Source organism: Sinohyriopsis cumingii, unplaced genomic scaffold (genome assembly GCF_028554795.1).
Source record: "Sinohyriopsis cumingii isolate HCF-2022 unplaced genomic scaffold, ASM2855479v2 utg003218l, whole genome shotgun sequence".
NCBI classification, from domain to species: domain Eukaryota; kingdom Metazoa; phylum Mollusca; class Bivalvia; order Unionida; family Unionidae; genus Sinohyriopsis; species Sinohyriopsis cumingii.
In genome coordinates this window covers 97,329-113,326 of record NW_028316425.1, presented here as the reverse complement: position 1 = coordinate 113,326, position 15,998 = coordinate 97,329, and the positions used below count along the sequence as shown (strand labels likewise).

Sequence of the window (15,998 nt, the reverse complement as noted above, 5' to 3'; positions counted from 1 at the left end):
CGACGAGAACCAGTTAAGCATCACACAGCGCTACCAAATTTTGTTCGTATGATTATTATAGGTCCATCTGGAAGTGGCAAAACACAGTTGTTACTTAATTTAATAATGAAATGGATGAAATGTGATAAATTATATATGGTAGCACCATCTGTAGACGATCAACGTTGTTATGATGTAATAAAAGATTATAATGAAAGCGCAAAATCGTTAAGTGGAGATGATGTTGTTGAATTTATAACTGACATTAATGAAGCGCCAAGTATCGATTCTATTGATGGGTCAATTAACAATTTGGTCGTATATGATGACGTAATGTTGGACAAGCAGTCAAACCCTGCTCGGATATTTTCCAGAGGTAGACATAAAAACACTGATATAATTTATGTAACTCAACGATACACACAAATCGCTAAAGTGATCAGGGATAACTGCAATATCCTGGTTGTGTTTAACGGAGTTGATACTCATACACTGAGAACTATTCATCACACTTGGTGCAGCGGTGATATGGATATAAATAAATTTAAAAATTTCTTTAGTCGTGCTAAAATAACCCCGCACGGATTTGTAACAATAAATTTACATGATCCTCGAACACGGTATCGAATCGGGTAAGATAAAATTTTTAATTGAGCAGCAGGGAGGGCGACGCTCTCAACGCATCACCGACGATCGCGCATTTTTTTTTAACGATTTTTGCGATCCCCCAGGAGGTCTTAATTTGCGAAAATACAGGTGAACCAATTAGAGTTTGTTGGCCCTCCCTGCTGCTGCCTTAAATATTCGCAGCATGTTTTTTAATGTTTTCTAATTACATGGTGTTTGTTTTTGTAATCATATAATTATGTTTTATTATCTTATAGGTGTTGTCTAATGTTGTAAAGCGCTTAGAGCTTCTAAAGATTAGGTGCTATACAAAGTCCTCATTATTATTATTATATTATTATTATTATTATTAACATATGCCGGTTTCTCTATTAACCGGGCCAGGTTCATTGTGTAGTGCACTGATAATGACGCGGATGCTCACGCTGGTAAAAATAAAAGTCGGTACATTTGTACTGTATATAACCAAATTCCAACGGCTATAACCAGTACAATTTCAAAACGTGGCAAAATTACAGCAAAAATATTCTCTAAATGATAAAAATGTTATCTATTTATAATATAGACTTTATTATTTACCCAAAAATTACTAGCCACAATTCCAGAAACGATTTAATCAAAGTGAAAGTAGGAATTCCACAGGTCTGTGTTCTCTAGTAGGAGAATGACCAATGAATTGTAGTATAACAAACGGCAACCAATCAAACGAAGTATAACAACCTCTTCGGTTTGTGTCACCTGACGTTTTTACCTGTTTCTTACTGCGAATACAGATACAATTTTCTGTTGAAACCGAACCTTTTATTGCTTAATCATGCTTTAGAAGAATGGCAGATTTTAAGCCTGACGATGTTGCAAGACGGTGTCTATGTATAGACGATGTGCCAGGAGATGTACAACCCGAAGAAATTCTGGGGTACTTAACAGGGCTTTTAGACTTCCATGTTGCAAAGAGCGGAAAACACGTATTTCTGTTTGAAGACGAACAAGGTAGCTGCGTTTTTGAGGCGTTTATTTGCGATCTTATGAAAGGCAGTTTGGACTTGAATTGTTTATTAAGTAACAAGACTTTAATCTTTGTATTTAGACAGAGGAAACCACTTCCTGTAAGTACACGTCACACTCCACTTTCGTTTTCATCCCATTTGACAGTTAAGGATGGGCATTGGACATAAATAATGAAGTATCGGCTTTTGCAACCAAACCACGCTATTTTTATGGAGATGAAACCAAACATGATAAAATTCAGGTCGAGAATATTTCTTATGTGCTACCTGACGTGATTTCTGTATTAAATAAGTGTGTGTGTGCAAATCTCAATGCACTTGTCTGTTACGGATGATAATGTAAAGTAAAATATTATTGGCAACTTATTTAAAAAGTAGTAGGTTAAACTATCTATATATCTATCTATCTATCACACACACACACACACACACACACACACACACACACATAAGAACATACAAATTATCAACACACCCTTGTTCTAACACTAATATACAGTGATATGTATATGCAGGGCACTCAGGGACCTGTAGTTTTAGGTCAAATACAATCAGGGACCTGTAGTTTTAGGTCAGATACAATCAGGGACCTGTAGTTTTAGGTCAAATACAATCAGGGACCTGTAGTTTTAGGTCAGATACAATCAGGGACCTGTAGTTTTAGGTCAAATACAATCAGGGACCTGTAGTTTTAGGTCAAATACAATCAGGGACCTGTAGTTTTAGGTCAGATACAATCAGGGACCTGTAGTTTTAGGTCAAATACAATCAGCCACCTGTAGTTTTAGGTCAAATACAATCAGGGACCTGTAGTTTTAGGTCAAATACAATCAGGGACCTGTAGTTTTAGGTCAAATACAATCAGGGACCTGTAGTTTTAGGTCAGATACAATCAGGGACCTGTAGTTTTAGGTCAGATACAATCAGGGACCTGTAGTTTTAGGTCAAATACAATCAGGGACCTGTAGTTTTAGGTCAGATACAATCAGGGACCTGTAGTTTTAGGTCAAATACAATCAGCCACCTGTAGTTTTAGGTCAAATACAATCAGGGACCTGTAGTTTTAGGTCAAATACGAGCGAAATTCTCAGGCTTTAACATTTCTCCATTTTCCCCCAGGTCACTCCTCCTCTTTCCTATTTTGGTCAGATGTGGCCAGTTTGCAGAATAGCTAAATACTAGACTTGTGTAAACAGGCATGAAACCAGTATGACTAATTAAATGTTGATCCTTAACATTGCAATTAGCACTGACATACCTAAGGAAACCATGTATGCAGTGTTTCCCTTTAACCTTATTTGTGCATCAGAGACCCTCACATTTGTTATTTGACCCCAAGTTTTGGTACCAAGGTTTGTTTTTTATTTGGTCTGTTTGGATCTCTTCAGTTCTGACACCAATGGAATTTGGACTTTCAATCTTGCACTCATAGGGGATACAGTGCTTGTATATGAGCACCTTCAGTTGATTGGCAAATAAATTATGTTCTAATTTATTCTGGAATGGTGTTTAAATTGAATTGGTGAAGACTTTATATAAATCATAAAGTTATCAAAGCTTTCACAGTGTTTGATTTTACAATATTGTCAAATTATCAATATGCCATAATAATAATAATAATAATAATAAATATTTATTTAAGTATGTTTGACTAATACAGGTCACTATAGTATCAGTAGACACTTTTTAAAAGAGTGAAGAAAAGGATGTTGCCTCAATAAAATGAATGGCAAAATTGTTTTTCATTTTTTGGGTAAAAGACTTGTAATGAAAATGGCACCGATGCCAACAGAAGGAAAGAAATGGGTGAAATTTAATTTTTTCTGGTGATATTTTAGTATCATTACCTAAAGCTTGTGTGAATTCTGGTGATATTTTAGTATCCGTACCTAAAGCCTGTGTGAATTCTGGTGATATTTTAGTATCAGTACCTAAAGCTTGTGTGAATTCTGGTGATATTTTAGTATCCGTACCTAAAGCCTGTGTGAATTCTGGTGATATTTTAGTATCCGTACCTAAAGCCTGTGTGAATTCTGGTGATATTTTAGTATCAGTACCTAAAGCTTGTGTGAATTCTGGTGATATTTTAGTATCCGTACCTAAAGCCTGTGTGAATTCTGGTGATCTTTTAGTATCCGTACCTAAAGCCTGTGTGAATTCTGGTGATCTTTTAGTATCCGTACCTAAAGCCTGTGTGAATTCTTGTGATATTTTAGTATCTGTACCTAAAGCCTGTGTGAATTCTGGTGATATTTTAGTATCAGTACCTAAAGCTTGTGTGAATTCTGGTGATATTTTAGTATCCGTACCTAAAGCCTGTGTGAATTCTGGTGATATTTTAGTATCAGTACCTAAAGCCTGTGTGAATTCTGGTGATATTTTAGTATCCGTACCTAAAGCCTGTGTGAATTCTGGTGATATTTTAGTATCAGTACCTAAAGCTTGTGTGAATCCTTCACAAGAGCTCTATTCAGCAGTCTCATGCTGCCTGTATTTAGATACTGTACATGTAGCCAGATTAATTCATTCATATTTTTTACTAATCTCATGATATATCTTACCTTTATTTCTTAAGGCCAACTCTTGGGGTATTTAACACTGTTCAGTGATTAACAATTATTTTTTCATTTTTTCTTTGTTTCGTTTAGTTTTTTGAAATAGTATAACCCAAAGGTCATGAGTTATGAACCCTTAACTACTGCATTATTATAAAGGGGCGCTGAATATATTAATCACATACATTTTGGGAAATTGTAGAATTTGTTACCATGCATTTAATTAATATTTATATATTTTAATATTCTCATGTTATGCCATTGCCTTACATAATGCCTTTGCATGTCTCTACTGTATTTCAGAGGAAGCAAGTTTCAATGCCTCTATCATATTTGCATACAACACATTTGGATTCAAGGCCTATAGTAAACATGGGCTATTTTAAACTAGTTTTCATAGTGCTATCTTTGGGAAACACCAGCTGTTGGAAATTATATGCACTGAACAAAATTACTAGTTATTATGTACATTACTATTGCTGTTTAAAGTTATTTAAGTTGTAATCTCCTAATATTATAACAAATAGTAACTGAGTCAGATTGTCTAGTAATCCAAAATGCATGCTGTTTTTTTTTGAGAGTTCAGATAATGACTTTGAAGGCTTCATTAAGCTCTGATATCATTGTATGCAATGTTTATTTGGATGATTTAAGAGATCTGGATGATTTAGCAATACAGACAGGGGCATCAAACTAATCATTTTAGGGACTGACCATTTTAGTTGTTTGTTTTTGTGGGGTGGGGGTGGGGGTGGAGGGGCATGCCTGGGATTTTAATTGTGAAAAAAATCAGGCTTTCATGAACCTTGTAAAAATAAATTAACCCTGTTTTATCCATTATAGTTGTTGAAAATAATTATTTGAGGTAAAAGGAAACAATATTCCAGCTTTTAAAAAAATGTTTAGCAACACTGCTCAAGTTTCACAGGATGGCTTCTTGGTATGGAATTGTCAAGGTAACATGTTCTATTTATAGCACACTGCACATGTACAGCTTACTTAGCAACATGTTGATAAGTTAATGGGATATGATATCACACACAAAATGGGATATGATGTCACACACAAAATGGGATATGATGTCACACAAAATCTAATTTCACTCACATCTTACAGATGGCATGAATCAGATGTTTTTGGTAGAAATTAGAATCACATATCCTATATAAATTTCAGCATTACTTGAATAAAGCAAATTCTGTCTATAAGAAATATGAAAGAGGCCATAAAAATGTATCATTTGTTTTCAGGGAGTCTTTATGTAGATGTTAAACATATGAAGAAAAGGGATATATGTTGTACTTTATAAGAATATTTCCTTATTTGGTGGTGTCTGAGGCAGGTTTTGTTGTAATTGGTTTGTGTATTTGCTGATAATTTATTTAAATTTTATTTATTATTCATGTGTGTTTGAGTGTTATTAAGCTTTTTAGTGTAGCTTTAACAATGTTTAAATTATATCATTATGATGTCTGCAGTGTGGCAGTTTATAGTGATGTCTAGCACTGGGGCATTATGCTGCAGACATGTAGCATGGTGTCCCATCCAGTCACCTTATCCTGACACCAGGCCGACCAGTCTTAAGACTAACCTAGTAATGCTGAGCACCAAGCAAGGCAGCTGCTGGTACCATTTTTGTAAGTCTTTGGTATGACTCAGCTGGGATTCAAACCTGTGATCTCCCACATTGGAGACAGACACTCTAACTACTTTTCCACTGGAGTGGCATATTCTTGAGTGTTTTTATTTCTCACTGAAATCATGTAGAAACATAGCATAATGTATTCTTTTGTCATTGTTTAATATTTATCACCTTTCTTGCAATATGGCAGCATGTTTAATAAAAAAAATTTTTAAATTAAAGATGCAGTTTTGTATTAATGTTTCCACAGAGGTTTTGTCATTCCGATACAGTGATGGATATATACACAATGTACACACCAAGTTTACATGGAATACCTGTTGGTATATAAATGCTTCTTATAAATGACATTATGCAGCTCAGACATGTTGTATCTACTTCTTAGAAAGTATTAGTGCACACCTCATTTAATATTGCCATATTTGAGGAAACGGTTGATTTCAACTTTTATTTTGCAGGAGCAATTGTTTATTCTAATGACATCTTAATTCCTAATTTTTGCTGTTGAGAAACTTTAAAAATTGATGTCATTTAACCTGTATTAAATAAGCAACTGTTTTTCAGCTGCCAAGTTACAGCTTCAGAAGACTCCAGAAATCATCCTTAAACATGGAATGGCACCAAATAACACTGTTTGCCTGATAGTGAATTTGTGTGATGTGTGTGATATCAACACATCCTGGCTTAACCGAAATCAGGTAAGCATATATTAATGGGACATGAACCACTGGTCAGTTGTTGAACTTTACTTTTCATGTTCCTCAGTACATGTGCCATTAAAATGTTTTGATTAGGACATAAAAGCTAAGTACAAAATTATGTACATTTTAATTTTCATATATAAACATTTTTAAAATTTACCATGAATATCAGCCATTTTCCAAGAAAACTGTTTCTCATGTGATTATTATACAGGAAAACATGTCTATCATGACCAATCAATTAATTATTCATAAAATGTTGGCTTTTGTTATCAGGTTTGCTTTATTTGGAGGTGTACATTAAAGCCAATTCCACTGTATTGGTGATATTAATTTAGGAATGCTATAAAATAATATTAGTGAATTTTTATAATACAGTAAATGAAATATCAGATTCACAGTTCTAAAGGCCCATACAAATGTAAATTGCAAATGATCTCATTTGGATTATAATAATAATATAAAAAAAGTTTTTTTTAACTTTTCTAAATGTTTAGTTTAGTGATTACCCATATTAATATATTTCATGAATTAATTTAATGTTTCAGTTATAACTATACAATTATGGGTTAAAATGTAACATTAAAATCATAATCTTGAAAGAATTTGCAATATTGAACAGAGAGAGGTGAATTTTTAGTGATTTTCTTTTCTTTTACAAATTATAAAAGCCAATGGAAGAACAAGGGACAATTTATGTCAATGTACCTACTGCTGAAGAGCCTCTTTATCAAAATCCTGCCCAGGTTGGTGCTAATAACGAACAAGCATATCATTGGAATTGGGGAAATAATCCAAATCAGCATCAGCATCCTATGGACACTAGTGCTACTCATCTACCACCAGGCATGGGCCTGTATGGTCCTGGATGGGGAGAGTATCCACACCCCAGTCAGGGCTATCCAGGACAACCTGGCTTCCCACAGTCTGGATCTGGCCAGAGCGCTTACTCTAACCAAGATGGAAACCAACGGAACCCGCATGTACCCAATCCTTCACAGTTTCCACATGGTCCCTGGTATGGACAAGGCTTTCAAACCTACCTCCCACCAGGTATGGGCTATCCTTCACCAGGTGGTATGCATGATGGAAAAGATCAGCAGGTACCCCCTCAGTTTAACACTTGGGGCTGGATGCGACCATCATTTGGGGTCCAGATGCCAAATGCAAGTGAGACATGTCAGGGATCTGGTTATCCCAATCAACAGGCACCTTGGATCCCTCCAAACTTTGGACTACAGTTTCAGCAACAGTTTCAGTATGGTTCCCCACATCCATATGAGAGTAGTACAGGAAGCAGTAGTAAAGATCAGACAGAAGTGAAATCAGAAGTTTCTGATGACTCCCACACAGAAACTATACTACCACTTCCTATGACTGCAGAAAGACCACCAAAAGAAGGTACATTGAGTAGAATCATTTTAAATTTATTTGTATTTGATTTTTGTTTCAAGCATCTTTGTTCTTCCATGCTTTTTGATCCAACCCCCCAAACAAATACTGAGTGTATTTCTGCTCTGTGTTTGTCAGCAGTAATGTTTAATTGACTTTTAATATACAAGACTACATGAATTAAGACATACCAAATGTATAGTTGTAGATAACTGAAAGATATGAGAAATAATTTTGAACATTACAATTCATCATTCATTTTTATTTTCCCAACTTTAATACGGGGGATTAAAATTTTAGATGAGCACTGCTAATTCTGGGATTATGAGTATTTTTATTCCTATGTCAAGAAGGTCACTAATTTTTTTATGTCAAAAGAATTCATTTCTATCCTAATGAAATTTCATTTGAAATAATTCTAATTCAGTTTGCATGTATTTCCTTCTCATTCTCCAATATTTACCAGTGTTTACTAGAGGCAGTCCAGACTGCTTTCAAGTTAATTTTTATATGCCTAATGTGTACCATGTTATTTTGCTGTCCATCTGTACATCAGTCCATCTATTCCAAATTTAATTTCCACACAATAACTTGACTTTTCTAATATCAACCATTACCACACTTTGTAAGTATCTTGCCTTTGGGGCAAGGAAGAAGCCTATCCATTTCATGTTCAAAAGGTCAGGGACTGGAAGAGGGAAAATAGTTTCTACATAATAACTTGTGTACCACATACCTGGCTAAATGGCTTCCATTGCAGATAAGGAAGACACCTATTGATTTTGGGGTCAAACGGTCAGTTGTAAAGATCACAGTGACACTAAGAAGAAACCTGGTTATATATGATATCTTGAGTTCTTTATCACCTACTTAGACCAAACTTTGTGGATAGCAAGAATTACATAAAATGATGACATGTTTGATTTGGGGTCAAAAGGATGAAGGTCAAAGTCACAAGGACTGAACGAAGAAAAACTATCAGAAGAAAACTTAAGCCTTTTACTATATGCTTTGACCAAGACTAAACTTCATATATGGCTTGCATTTGAGACAAGAAAGGAACCTGTTGAATCTGGAGTCAATGGATCAAAGGTAAAGGTGACGGGGACTGAAGAAGTTCTTTCAAAATAAATGTTCTGTTTTTTCACTGTGAGAGAAATTTTGTGGATAGCTTGTATTCAAGACAAGGAACACACCAGTGGAAAAGACAGAACATGTCATTTTGTATTGCCAGGTAACATTAGGTAGCGAGAGTGACATAGTACACAAGTGAAACTGGCACTGCATCTTTTAGTATATGAGCATCTGACTAATAAAAGGAGTATAATAATACTGTTTACTACATGGGCATGTATTGTTTACCACATGGTGGGCATATTCTGTTTACCACATGGTGGGCATATTCTGTTTACCACATTGTGGGCATATACTGTTTGCCACATGGTGGGCATATTCTTTTTACCATATGGTGGGCATATTCTGTTTACCACATGGTGGGCATCTATTGTTTACCACATGGTGGGCATGTATTGTCTACCACATGGTGGGCATATTCTGTTTACCACATGGTGGGCATATTCTGTTTACCATATGGTGGGCATGTATTGTTTACCACATGGTGGGCATATACTGTTTACCACATGGTGGGCATATTCTGTTTACCACATGGTGGGCATATTCTGTTTACCACATGGTGGGCATCTATTGTTTACCACATGGTGGGCATTTATTGTTTACCACATGGTGGGCATGTATTGTTTGCCAAATGGTGGGCATATTCTGTTTACCACATGGTGGGCATGTATTGTTTACCACATGGTGGGCATATTCTGTTTACCACATGGTGGGCATGTATTGTTTACCACATGGTGGGCACATACTTTCATGGTACTCTTATTATCACTAGAAATCATATTAGATGATGCATATAAATAAGTCCCAGAAAATCAGGTTTTAATTCTTTGAGACTGTCATTCTCTCCAACTTTATTCACTAGACCAGTGAAGTTTATAACGTCACAGTTACAAAATGAGTGCATGAGGAGATTTTTAAAAATGCGTGGAAGACAAGAGTTAAGGAAAAGGTTCTTCACTGCATGAAAACTTGTTATATTTATGGCCTAAATGAGTAATAGGAAAATATAAATAAATCTGAAAGTCATTTAGACAGCTTCCTCCAAATTGGAAAAACGATATTTACATAATTGCAGGATGGGTATGACTTTCTTGTGGGGAAATAAAATATGTTGAAACTTGCCACACTGGACATTCAGTAATATCGATGTATTGATATCCACCCCTCATGAAATGTGATCGGGGTGAAGTATTGATGGGTATGAGGTAATAATAAATGAATAACTATTTAGTTCTGTGATATTGTTTTGACTTTTCTGGTATCATGAGATTAAAATCTTTAAAATTATTTTACTAACAAACTTCCTTTTATTTGCAATATATTAAATTGTATCTTCAGAGACAAAAATTGTTTGCTTTTTCCAGACAGTATATTTGTTGATTTAAATGCTGTTTAGAATTTGTATGCAGTAATATTTTGTTCAGAGATATTTTTATGTCACATGTACCAAGATCAGGAGCAAGCAGGTCAAAATAATCTTTCTTATATCCTCTTGGTGGGGATCTAGTATTTGGGTTGTCTTTTTTTGTGTCTCCTCATATGAGTGTATTGGTGTGGATGTCAATGGACAGCTTTGGTTCAAGATTTTTACAGCACTTGCAGCTTAGTGAACCCTCACATGATTTGCTTCATATTTGGAATAAAATTTAATTACAATTCCCTCTTCCTCAGCATGACTCCGATTCCTAGACCAACATTAGTGTTAGGACTGGTCAGCCTGGTGTCAGGATAATGTGACTGGGTGGGACATCATGCTACATGTCTGCTGCATGATGACCCAGTGCTATACATCACTATAAACTGCCACACTGCAGACATTGTAGCAGCATGACTGAAAATTAAAAATCCAATACACACATACACTCACCTTCATAATTAGGTAATTCCATTAACTGTGTTTTATTAGTTAGACAACCATGTAAACTAATGACACTATCATGCACAGAATTTATATACCTTACAACAACCCCTCGGTTATGTACATGGTGGAGCGCAAGGGTCAAACCAGAGGCACAGAAATCATACAACATACAGCAACATCATGCAATATGCCACGTGCAAAGTGGATTGAGTATTTTACATTCATGTCGGTGAGTAGTGATGTTGACTGTAGTTCGGTACGTGACATGCACTGTTGTATTTCAGACATTTGTTGTACTTTACTCACTGGGTGCTAATTTCACTTGAAAGTGACAGAATTGATTTGTGTCTGCCTGGTCAGTTAATGAGATGACCTTGTGTGTTTGGACTCCATCTTCAAAAGTCACTGCAGGTGATAAACAACGTGACATAATTCTGTTACAGTTTAATATAATTCCACATTAAGGTGGAGGGCATGCCTGACTTCACTTGTTACAATGTTAAGTGGTGTGTAATTAGATGACAAATGAAAAGATGGTCAATACATACTGTACATGTTTTATGCCTAGTATAGCTGTGACCCTCTCAATTCACATTGTGTTAGGACTATACTATTAGCACATTGTTCACTTCCTACCTTACCACTCATTCCCATGGGTCATTTCCCTCAACATGGTGATGTAAAAGCAAAGCAGTTTTGTCTCATCATTTTATTAGCAAGGCCATTTGAGTTTATGGTACAGTCCTGTGTCATCCATTGTCCATGAACCAAACAAAATTTTCAGCATCTCAAAATTCACTTGACCAAATAGAAGACTTTGCAGAGAGTATCTTGGGATGAAGATTGTCTAAGTTTACACAGATGGCACTGATCTGCCATCAGATATCCACACAATTATTAACAGAAACGTGAAAAACTTCCAAATAAATTTGCAAAAATGTTGCCCAAAATTTAATAATTTTTAAGAAGTTTCTGGGCATGAAGACTTTTAAGATGTATACAATTGATGCTGATCTGTCATCAAAGGCTGCAGTCACTAAATATAGAACAAACTGTCACCTTCAAATGACTTGTCTAAAAAATGCTGAACATGATTTGGCCAAAATTTGATGGACAATATCCTGGCATGAGTTATTAGTTTGTACAATTCATGCCAGTCACTGACAGATACAATCATCAATACTGAAGAAAAGAGAAATTGTAAATTACTTCTTTTAAATAGGTCTTCAGTGGAATTTAAATAATTATCTGGCAAAAAGGTCTTCATATTTTATACAAATGATGCTAATCCATTGTTATAGCTAGCTGTTGTTACTAAAAATAGAAAAAGTGTTTAATAACACATTTTCTAAAACTGCATAATAGAATATGATCAAATTTTGCTGAAAGCATTTTAGCATGAAAATCATGGAACTTTACAGACATGTTCATCCAAGTGTAGCAGGTCCTAAATGGAAATGGTGCTTTGCAGACATCTAGTGTGGCAACCACATCAGCCATCTTGAAAATCTTATCACTACCCCTCCCGAACAGATGGTCATATCAACATGAGATTTTCAATAAAAGTACTTCTTATGATGTCCAGTTGGTCCTAGATGCAAATTGTGCAAAATTAACATCCAGTGTGGCCACCTAGGAAACCATCTTGAAAATGTGATTGCTGCTTCTCTTGTATGGAAAGTCATATTAACTTCGGGTTTCACCAGAAGACTTCTTATGATATCTAGTTGGTCCTGAATCAAAATTGTGCCATGTGGACATCCATTATGGCCTTCACAAAATCCATCTTGACAGTATTTTTATTGCTTTCTACTCCTGAATGGAAAGTCACAGCAGCATGGTATTTACATTGGATGACTTTTATGGCATTTGGTTGGTCTTAAGTAAAATTTGTGCTAATATAAAGCCAGCTTGACAGTTTTTACATTACTGCTCCAGGAAAGTCTCATTAATGGGTTTTCAACAGAATACTTCCTATAATGTCTAGTTGTTACTACGGTGGCACTCTACAGTTTCGTATTTTGCATAGGGTTAGGATTTTAAAGTAAAAGAATTTCCTCGGCTTTCCTCACTGGTTATACTGGCTATTTAAAAAAGACCTTGTATATCTTAGGTATAATGCAAACATTTAATTTCCTTTATTTTGGTATATCATTGTTGGGTGTACTATGGGTTATAGAGTATACAGCTTGGCCTTATTTCAGATATGCACCTTTCAAAAAAGTGCTAGCTCTACTTGGTCATTTTCACTTCCTGAACTTCAGAGGTAAATTGTATAAAAAAGAGCTGATAACTTTTTTTACATTTTATATATTTGGTAATTCATTCCTTGCACTTTTAGAAGCTGGTATTGTCTAGTCTGGCAAAATTCATTTTCCCTATTTTAATAGCTGCTATGTATAGTGTACTTTAGGCTAATTCAGGCTGATTTTTTAACACAAGGGAGCAGTCATTTTAGTTAGCAGTGTGCTTAAATCATGTAAAATTTCCAAAAGTACAATATCCAAAAGAAATATCATCCACATTACATTACTGTAGCATAGAGGTATGCCAACATTCTCTCCATTGTGCATGTTTTAAATGCGAACTACTTCACCTTACATACATCACTCTCTCAAAAGTACATATTATCTGGTGAGCGCCCCCTACATTAAAATGATTCCTGTCTAACCTCCATTTATGGCCACCTTGGTAGCCATCTTGAAAATTTTGTTGTTGGTACTCCTGAATGGAAAGTAATATTGATGATGGAGTTTTCACCAGAAGACTATTTATAAGATCTAGTTGGTCCTGAATGAAAATGGTTATGACCTGACCTCAGATATGGCTGCCACAGTTAATATTTTTAATTTTTTTCACTAATTCTCCAAATGGAAGATCATATTGCCATAGGGTTAAAATGGAGCTGATCTTACATCCAATATGGCTGTCATAGTGGCTAAATTGAAAATTTTATTGCTCACTAATATCACAGATGGTTTTAACATTCAGCAGGTAAACAGGAGAAATGATGATATCTTAAATTCTCAGAGCATCATTCCCTTAGCTTTGAGAGACTCCTGCTACATATGACACTGATCTGTTGCAAAATATGGCTTAGAGACAAACATATGGGGAAAGCTTAAAACAGCTGTTTTCATAAACAAACAACAAACAGTTGACATTTTACAAACCCATATTTTATGGCCAGTTGCACTTGTATTTGACTATTAGGCAGGTGTCATTAAGATGAATAAATGTCTGGCCCCCTTATGCTTTGTATGATTATGAATTTGACTGTTATGGTAGTCATATGTCATTGAAATAAATAAATCTCAATCTCACTTTGGACTTTGTGTGGTTATAAATTTGACTGTTAGTCATATTTCATTGAGATAAATAAATCTCAGGCCCATTTGGGCTTTGTATGGTTATATTGTATTTGTTAGGCACATATCATTGAGATGAATAAATCTCTTGTAAAATGCAGCAACTGTGTCAGCTGAAGATGTTGCCACAGAAGAGCAGGATGAGTTGCCAGAAGCAAAGAAAAAGAAACAAGAAGGACAAACAGGAACAAGTGGTGAGATGTCAGAGAAGAAAGAAACTTGTAAGAATTTTGATTAAAAACATTAAATTGTATAAATCACTTTAACAACAATTTCACAGAGGACTTCCAGCACACTTTGTAATGCTAACCATATGGCACAGTTTAATTTTTGAGGTGGAGAAACTAGAGGACAAAATCACTGGTCTTGAATAAACAATGACAGAAGTAAGGTTAGAACTCGGAACAGAGGTGCACCATTGTTTTATCCATGCCGGACATGCATGACTGTGTCATGTGAATTAATACTGAATCTCAGGATGGATTTCAGAGAACCCTTTAATTTTAATAAGAGATTCTTAGATTTTAATGTAATTTCATGTATATTTTGTCATTCAGTGTCATCTATCTTCCTTCTTCCTGATGACTCTTTTTTTGAAACTTTTAGGTGGTCAGAATCGATGCATGCATATGTTTAAATTCTACAACAATGAGAAAATTGTAATTTCCATTATAGTATAACTTAAGCAAAGGATGGGTATTTTTTATGCCCTGCTATGACCTTGGAAGGGACATCAGTGTTATCCTTGTCATTGTGTCCATCTGTCTGTTACATCTTGGTTAGGTTTTGCATTTTGGTACGTACCCACATTGGTTGAGATTTAAACCCACATGGGGATGTTTGAGTACTCTGTGAATGCCTGAGACTAACTGACCAACTGGGGCCTTCATTTTCTTAGACACTTACTTGGAGACTCAAGCAAGTTGGTATTTTATTTATGGTCCAAAGAAATATGTCTTAAAGCTTCAAAGGATATAAATACAAATCTAGTTTTAGTATTCATGCTTTTCATATTAGTCATACTACCATTGGTGGTTTTCTTGTTGGAAATATATTTCCATGAAAGCACATTTTGTTACATTGTGTTGGTTCTCTTGGTAAACAACTATGACTTTGTAATAAGTGGGTAATCCTGTTTATGGGTAGAATAATGATGAACTTATGGGTATATGTATTATTGGTAAGCAAATTATAGTAAATATGGAAGTGTGGTATTTATATATACTGGTATATGTAGTATGCTGCAAAGTATGTACAGTCCTTTTCTCCTAAGCCATAAACCTGTATATGTGATAGGTGCCCTCTTACTGTCTACTAATCAGCATTCTGTAATTAGAATAGTTGTATTTATGGTTATTATCCCATGATGGTTCTTAATCTGAATATGATCTTTATAAATGGCTACAAAATTTATGCTTGACTTATTCATATAAATGTCTATTTTATTTTTACTAATACTTTAAACAAAATTAATGACAAAATCATGCCATGGAAAATGGATCTAAGTGCCTTTCCTAAGGACACATCAAGTGTTAAAATTCCAGTTTTGGATATTTACTTACTCAGTTGTGTAGATAGAATTAAAGGAACTAAAGTATGAAATCAAAATCCATTAAATGCGTATTTTCTGTAAAACCATTGGTACTGGCATTGAGGTGTTTGATTTTTTATTTTCTTTGTTCAAACTGTTGGGGAGACATTGATAATAAGCTTAATGCTTTCAACTAAATCC

General features: G+C 35.0%; 1 protein-coding gene across 1 annotated transcript in view; it reads left to right on the top strand.

Annotated features, from left to right (window-relative positions):
* Positions 1–1,339: 1,339 nt before the first annotated feature.
* The window catches only part of LOC149769845 (protein mono-ADP-ribosyltransferase PARP14-like), a gene marked incomplete at its 3' end in the record, with an annotated part of 111,194 nt that continues 96,535 nt past the window's right edge, over positions 1,340–15,998 (top strand). The window contains exons 1-4 of the mRNA XM_089949753.1: positions 1,340–1,596; positions 6,375–6,508; positions 7,183–7,912; positions 14,368–14,487. Of these exons, the coding sequence (XP_089805879.1) occupies positions 1,434–1,596; positions 6,375–6,508; positions 7,183–7,912; positions 14,368–14,487 (1,147 nt within the window). The remainder of the gene's footprint in view (positions 1,597–6,374; positions 6,509–7,182; positions 7,913–14,367; positions 14,488–15,998) is intronic.